The sequence below is a fragment of the Phlebotomus papatasi genome, chromosome 2 (assembly GCF_024763615.1).
Source record: "Phlebotomus papatasi isolate M1 chromosome 2, Ppap_2.1, whole genome shotgun sequence".
In the NCBI taxonomy this organism is placed as follows: domain Eukaryota; kingdom Metazoa; phylum Arthropoda; class Insecta; order Diptera; family Psychodidae; genus Phlebotomus; species Phlebotomus papatasi.
In genome coordinates, this window is record NC_077223.1 from 30,548,837 (window position 1) to 30,557,072 (window position 8,236).

At 36.2% G+C, this 8,236-nt stretch overlaps 1 protein-coding gene across 1 annotated transcript; it reads left to right on the top strand.

The window, feature by feature from the left end:
- The first annotated feature begins 5,109 nt into the window (after positions 1–5,109).
- On the top strand, positions 5,110–7,137 carry LOC129803430 (chitin deacetylase 7). The gene is made up of 4 exons (XM_055849989.1): positions 5,110–5,569; positions 5,898–6,284; positions 6,347–6,490; positions 6,546–7,137. The coding sequence occupies exons 1-4, from the start codon at positions 5,178–5,180 to the stop codon at positions 7,060–7,062; spliced, it is 1,440 nt and encodes a 479-aa protein (XP_055705964.1). The 5' UTR covers positions 5,110–5,177; the 3' UTR covers positions 7,063–7,137.
- The last annotated feature ends 1,099 nt before the right edge of the window (positions 7,138–8,236 follow it).

An 8,236-nucleotide genomic window follows, 5' to 3' on the forward strand; every position in this document is an offset into this window, starting at 1 on the left:
TGATTTACTGGAGGAACCAGGAGAAATTTTCTGACCAACATGAGTATTCCGGGCGCACTTGACAAAGCACTGAGAAAAAAAGAGGGTGCGATTAACTTTTTTTCCTCATAACTGTAACACTTTTTAGGTGTAAAAGTATATCAACATTTTTTATGTTAATTTTACACCTTTTAAGGGTAAAATTAACATGAAAAAGGGTACATTTAACCCCCAATACACCTAAAAAGGGTAATATTTACACCGATTTCGGATCGATACTGCAGGGTAAAATTAACATTTCCGGAATGTTATTTTAACTTTTTCGGATTTCTCTCAGTGAAGATACAACAAAATCCCAGAAGATCTGAGTTTTTCTGGAAAAAGTAGTGGAGAAGTCCTGACAAAGATGGGTTTCTGGGAAGAATTGAGCAGGATATACAGCAGAATCTCTGGTCCTGTCTACGATGATATTCTGAGATGTCTTCCTTGTTCATAAACATGCTGATTCCAAGAGTTCTTCGATGTTTGAATGGAACTAAATCTCTGATTTGAATGGTATTTTAGTGAGTTGTAGTATTTAAGTTTTAATAATGAAGTCAATTTGTTCAGTGTGTAGGCGAATATTTAAATATTGGTTTCAATATTCTCTTCAATATTTAAGTTTTATTTCAATATCACTTTGAAATGTTATTATTGCAATAATTTGCCTAGTGTGTAGACAGCTTAACACAGGGCTATTATCCATTTTAAAGGTGATTTTATTCAAAATTTTAAATAGATTCTCAAATTTTGCCTATTTTCTGACTTTTTCTTGTTTACGTCAATAAATTTAATTTCCAAATAAAAAAATACAGCACTTTCAAAAGTGGCAGTTCAATTGAATCAACCATGTACTATTACTAAGCCATTTCTCTGCTTAAGGAGAGAGACGAATTAGTCAGAAACTGATAGAAATCTTCTTCTTTCGTATGACAGGAAAAACAACAAATAAATTAATAAAAGACAAGATTACAAGACTGATAGAAATGTAATCTAATCATTATTTTGTTTATAATTAAGTTAAGCTGTCTCTCGGCTTAAGTCGTAAGAGTGTCTAGGGCATAACATTATTTCTTCTACGTAGACAAAAATAACTTTTTATTCTTATAAGTGTACAAGTGATAAAGACAAAACGGTTAGAGACATGAACTTGGGGAAATCATGTGGACCCTCTGGTCGATCTTGTGATAACTGATCAATTATTTCCAGTCCTATTCATCGAAAACTTTAGAAATTTTCCTGGTGAATATTATGTTCAGCGAAGTGTTGGGCAGTTCAACCAACTTTTTTTTTTCAATACTCATTTACCATACGTTTATGAACTATATTTAAATTTAATTAACTTTTTATTAATTATTAACTATGAATTATTTAAAAGTACTGCACATTTTCAATAATTAACTTATTTTCCTAAAATTTCATATTTTTTAAAAATTATTTATGCTTGAAACTGACACAGTATCTCCTTTGCGTTGCTGGGTGTTGTCCCCTAATGGCCTCTACACATTGGGAGCAATTTTTGTCAAAAACTGCTTTTTCGAAGGAAATTCCCTGCAGCGTTGTAGGGGGAAACGTCAAATTTCTGTCAAAAACGCAATTTTTGACGAAAACTGCTCCCAATGTGTAGACGCCTTAAGACTTAGCCAATTGTAATGGTTATAAGCTATAGTTATAGCGGGTATAGCCTTGAATGGATTTTAATTCTCGGACAAATTTCATCCGGTTCATGGTGTTTTTGGAAGATTATGAATGATTAACAATTCATCAATGAATCGGATCAATATGATTGAGAAACTTTGGAGATTATAAATCCCAGGGGGAAAGATATGATATGATACCTGTAATTTCTACATTATTACTACTTACTAGTTCAAACACTTCTTGCAATATAGGGGGAAGTGGGGAACCTTTGAATATAGGGCAGCTTTGAAATTGGAAATTCTCATATATTTTTCATTGAGCCTTATCATCCTTCACTGAGAAAAAAACGGGGGTGCGATTAACTTTTTTTCCTCATAACTTTAACACTTTTTAGGTGTAAAAATATATTAACATTTTTAATGTTAATTTTACACCTTTTTAAGGGTAGAAATAACATGAAAAAGGGTAACTTTAACCCCTAATACACCTGAAAAGCATAATATTAGCACCAATTTTGGATCAATACTGCAGGGTAAAATTAACATTTCCGGATTATGATATAATTTAGCTGCACAAACAGATTGAGAAGCTAAATTATATTATGATATGGCTCAGTTTTATTTAAGCATTTGAGAAAAGTCTCAGTTTCATAGCAGCCCTATATTCAAAGGTGCCCTACTTCTCCCTACCTATTCCAAGTAATTTACTACCAATCAAATTATTTTTAGTTTATGCGTAATTACTCTACTGCACGGAACACTGTAATCAGTTGCATCGCCAAATTAGTAGATTAACGTAATCACATTTGAATCTAATATTTGGGGGACATTGAGATTATAGACTATCCAGCAATGTAGATTTTTCTGTATATAATTTTTGTGCAAAAAATGTGGTTCATTAAATTTTTAATTACTTTAGTGAGAATATGAGAATGTCATGAGTCATGACTAACATATAGTAAGTACTTATCGAACAATTAAGAAGTACTTAATTGAATGCAATTCCTTAATTTTAAATAGTTGTAGAGCAAGTAACATTGTACTGAAATAAGTACACTGAGAAAAAAAAGAGGGTGCGATTAACTTTTTTTCCTCATAACTTTAACACTTTTTAGGTGTAAAAATATATCAACATTTTTTAATGTTCATTTTACACCTTTTTAAGGGTAAAACTAACATGAAAAAGGGTAACTTTAACCCCCAATACACCTAAAAAGCATAATATTTACACCGATTTCGGATCAATACTGCAGGGTAAAATTAACATTTCCGGAATGTTATTTTAACTTTTTCGGATTTCTCTCAGTGTAGTAAGTTAAGTAATTTTCTCAAATGTATTGTTTTTTCATTAGTGCCGTAATTGATACGAAAGTGCATCAACTTCTTATCATTTACTAAACTTTTCTTTAATATAAATCCGGAAATCTTCTTTCATCACCCTTCTTGCTGTAGACTCTTCAATGTTTTTCCACGATGCAGCTCAATAAAAGCAGCGGAAATTCTCAATTTCTCTGGTGCTGGAAATGACACGGTGTGGAAAAGTGGCGGAAAAGATGTGGAACTAAAAAGAGGAAGAAGGAGGCAAATTGATGATTTCCAGAGGTTGTGTGACGTACGTGGTATATCTTATCATGTCTTGAGGAAAGAACATTATCTGAGAAGGTCCTCATTGTCTCAAGCCGAAAGCTCGAATTGGCTCGAAAATTTGCAATTTCAGCGAGACGTAATTTTTGGGTTGGGTGGTGCTTATCTCTGTGTGGGGGGAGAAGAAATAGCAAAAAGACAGTGAAAAACACTTTGTTTTGCTAAGATTTTCACGCGTGATAAATGCAATTTTCCTGTTCTCTGGCACAGTTAATAGTTTATTTCTGGTGTTGGCTGAATGAAATGATTTTTTTCGTACACTTATAGCTTCCGGAGAATTTTCTATACAGTGAATCTTCTTAAGAAACAGATGGCAGGAAAAGTCTCGTGAGAAGTACAAGTTTTGCCGCCTCATCAGACACCCAAGAGCTGGAGGGATGAATGAATTTTTTAACCCTTTCTCGTGCATGGAAAATTCATTGGAATTTTCACCATTTCTTTGCAGAAACTTTCTCCAGTTGCACTTCTTTTGAAAGAAGATAGACACAAAAGTCTTGTTTAATCTCTTCTAAATGATAAAATGAAACTCAATACACGCATTACATGCAAATTTCTCTTGAGAAAACTTTCACCAAATTTCTTTTTGTTACCATACAAAATATTTCTCTCTAACTTTTCCAAGTGCTCTTTTTTTCTACTGTATAAGATCTCATTGTCCTTTATCTTTTTAGCAGAATGAACTAATACACAAGAGTATTTGCAATATCTGCATAAAAAGAAAATGAAAAGGTTCTAGTCATAAAGTAGTCGCCAAAAAGTTATAAGTTGGTCATTGATTGATAGTTCTGTGAACTTTAATATTTTCAAGGAATTTTGGTAAAATGCTAGGGTAAATGTGCCAAATTTCGGCATAGTTGTATGCAAACACCAAAGTCTCAAGTTTGACATGTAATATCTTTAATAGAAATTGATTTTTTTATTCCTTCTGCTTAGGTAGTGTTGCTTAGAACCTTGTAAGGTAAAGTACCCTGTAGTCGGCCGGTTTCTCAACTCGGCCAGTGCGACTATTTAATCAATTTACTTAGATTTGTTATAATATGGTCTTACCGATTTAACATTATAAGGTGTATTATATTATAATATAGCGTAAATCAATGAAAATTTCATAGAAATTGACTATAAAACGTTAAAAAATTGGTTAAATAATTCAACTGGCCGAGTTGAGGAACCGGCTGACTAGAGGGTACTTTACCTTAGACAGTTTATCGTCTTTATTTACTCTAAAATCATTCTTAATACAATTTAAAATGAATAAAAATGTAGACATAGCTTTGGTGCCCTATTTCGGCCACCTTCATTCTCATAGTTCATTGCCGTTCCGGAAATTCAATTCCGGAAAGCATTGGAAATTCTTCCAATGCCTTTTTCACGTCATATCGTTTGTCGAAGCTACATTTTTTGTTATTCTCTTGCATTGTATAATCTCTGGAGTATGTAAAGACTAAAAATTCATGGAAATTCGTGGAACAAAAAATGTGGTCGAAATTGCAAGCTGTCCGGAATTTGGCACACTTACCCTATATGGAATCCGATCGATAACTTGAGAAAAGAGCCATCCAGCTCCGAAACGTTGGCTAGAGAATAAAGGAGGAGATGAACCAGGTCGAAATTCCGTGTTTTCTCTATTTGCTAAAATGTATAAAATGTATTGGCCTGAGTCACTTTTTTGACTCAAGTCCATTAAAGTGCAGAGAAAAATGTACAAAGTATTTGACGTTGGTAATTTTGATACAAATGCATGATAAATAGCGATAAGATATGAAATGGCCATAAGATGTTCTCTATAAAATCACCCACAATCGCCACTTCCTCCAGTTATTATTTGCGAGCCTCCTTGAAATAGTGGCTTCAGTGATAGAGTGGCAGTTCAAAAATATGAATTTAGTGAGAGTTCTTATATGTTTTACCATCTGTGCTACGGCTTTCGCTGCTCCTCAGCAGAGGAATGACGAAGAGCCGGAAGATCTGTTGCAACTTGCTACGAGCTGTGATCCAACGATATGCATACCACCCAATTGCCGCTGCTCGCTAACAACCCTCGATGAAAGCATTCCAGTGGAACAAACTCCGCAGCTGGTCATGCTGACCTTCGATGATGCTGTTACAGCTCTAAACTATGAGTACATCGAGGAGGCTCTTGGGGGTCGTCGAAATCCCGACAATTGCCCCGTTGCTGCTACATTCTTTGTCTCCCACGAATATACCGACTACTCAAAGGTCCATGCTCTTTGGGCATCAGGTCATGAGATTGCACTCCATTCCATAACGTAAGATCCATACATTGTACCCCTAGCGCCTGGCAAGTTGGCCTTTTATATGGAGCTATTTGAAGCCAATTCCTAAATAGTGCTCCAAGGAAAAAAAATATTTAAACGAAAATTTAGTATATTTATCCCTCCATACGGAAAGGTATCTTATAATACGGAAAAACTTCTCACTTTTTAAATATTTAGCATAACGATCACAAGTGCAGAAAAATTCCCATACGCATTTGTATGCGAAAGTAAGAAATTGGCTTCAACTTTGAAGGCTACTCGCCGGGGACTAGTTGTACCCCTATACCACCCCTATACCTAAATTGTTCTTCCTCCAAAGTCACACTCCTTCCACGGAATACTGGAAGACAGCGTCAGTTGACACTCAGATTCAAGAATTTGGTGATCAACGCGACACCCTGGCACATTTTGCCCAGATCAACCGGGACGATATTGTAGGAGTCAGAGTACCCCACCTTCAACTCTCTGGTAACAACAGTTTCGAAGCCATCAGACGATTTGGTGGACTGTATGATTGCTCCTGGCCTACACAGCACTTTGTGGGTCCTGGAATGTGGCCATTCACCCTTGACTACGCCTCAACTATGGACTGCACAGTAGGAAGTTGCCCTACAGCGTCAATCCCTGGAGTCTGGGTAGTTCCCATGATTGGCTGGATCGACACTGATGGATATAAATGTGCAATGGTGGATACCTGCCCAAATCTGTAAGCCTATTCCTTTCTACTATAACGCTAAAAAAATACCTTAACCAAAAGCCTATCCCCAGGCCTGCAGATGACGTCGAAGAGACCTTTGAATGGATGAAGGAAAATTTCGAAAGGATCTACAACTCCAACAGAGCACCTTTTGGAGTTTTCCTGCACAGTGCTTGGTTCCTCACTCGACCCAGCAATTTCCCAGCTTACAAAAAGTGTGTGGTGATTATGCATCTTACTTACAGCCTATAACCATTAAATTTTTTTTAGGTTTATTGAATATATGAACTCCCTGCCTGACGTATATTTGGTGAGTGTGTCCCGAGCTGTGGAATTCACAAAAGATCCAAGAGCTGTGACGGGAACCGGTGCTGTTCCACCAGATAATCCTTCCCAATCAGAAGAAGTAGAAGAACCACAACCGGAGCCAGAGCCTCAGCCTGATCCTCAGCCTGAACCTGAATCCGAGTCCCAACCTGACTCTGCTCAGGAACATGAATTGGAGACCGAAGAAGAATTTGAACCAGAAAGTGAGGAAAATCTGGACATCAGTGTTGAACCCCGAAGACGCTTCCGAAGACAAGCTCGTCCTAATACCGCTTTTGACGAATGCCAAGTAGTGCATGAAAACACCTGCATTCCAAAAGTGTGTCAACTCACAAAGACATCGACTGGTGAGGAACGCTGGATGACAACCTGTGCTCCCTGTCCTGCCGTCTATCCCTGGCTAGGCAATCCCCTTGGACTTGCTGAGGTACCAGAGTCCGAGGAAAATGATGAAGAATGAGATTTGTTGGAAAATTTTCCCCTTTTCAGCAACGGTAGATCACCATCAAAATGATCAATAAAGAATATCAGAGAATTTCTGAAATATTTTATTCGATTCTTCTGCTTTGCATAAATGTGGAAAAATTTTACCCTGCAGTAATTAAGTAATGAAGCTCTCTGCCAAAACTTTCCATGCAAATTCAATTGCTCAACCACAAAGACAAAATAACCCAAAATAGCGTGCAAAAATAACCCAGAATGAAAATTGATCCAACTCTGAGGCGTGTCAATTAAAGTATGTACATTGTTGGGGCAAAATTCATACAATGTAGCTTTTCCGGAGAAACTATGACTCCCTCTCTTGAAGTTGTGGACCCAATCAACATTTTTTTTCCGATTGGAAAGCTGCCCAAATTTCTTCGACACAGTGTCGACAGATATTGGACAGATAATTTTCCAAGCGATTGGAAAAGTTTCTGTCCAAATATTTTCCAATTGGACAGAAACTGGACAGATTTTCGAAATTTTTCTTTCGAAATAATCTCGACAGAATCTTTCGAAATTTTGTCGACAAAAATTGGAAAAAATCCTTACCATCTTCATTGCATTCTTCTTCTTCCTCACTTTTGTGTTAAGACTCTTCAGTGAAACAATTCAGTTCGTAATTTTGATTTTATTAATTAAAAAAGTGTTCAAACACATGAGTATTTTCCACAGAAATCATAGAAAGCATTTGAACGGAAGTGTTAAGCTTTCCGTGTCTTATCAGAAAGAAAGGGGAAGTGAAAACTATTCTTGCCAAAATGTAAGTGTTATTTTTATAATTTCTGTTTCTTTTTGTAACTAATTTTTAATTTTTATAAATTTCATAGATCCTGAACATACTCAAGATTTCGAATGTTCTGTCTATGAGGTCTATGAACATGAAGAAGACCTCAGAGAGCTTCTCTCCGAATTATCCGATCAACTGCGAGATTGTGCAATTGTTAGCTCCATAATCAATAGTCCAAGGAATTCCCTGCTGTTAATTCTGTGACAAAGAATGCTTCAGTCCGTGTCAATTTCCTGAGCAATTGAATAAGGTAATCCTGGATCCAGAGCATCTCTAGAATGGTGATAATGTGGATTTATGGTCTCATCTTATAATCCTCATGTCCAGAACATCAGCATCAGAATCTTCCTGGACACTTCAT

What these genes read in the sequence shown, in the direction of transcription:
- LOC129803430 (XM_055849989.1), top strand. Translation starts at nt 5,178, where the DNA reads ATGAATTTAGTGAGAGTTCTTATATGTTTTACCATCTGTGCTACGGCT. An exon ending in ATTGCACTCCATTCCATAAC is followed by an intron (nt 5,570 to 5,897) that starts GTAAGATCCATA and finishes CTTCCTCCAAAG; the next exon opens with TCACACTCCTTCCACGGAAT. An exon ending in GTGGATACCTGCCCAAATCT is followed by an intron (nt 6,285 to 6,346) that starts GTAAGCCTATTC and finishes GCCTATCCCCAG; the next exon opens with GCCTGCAGATGACGTCGAAG.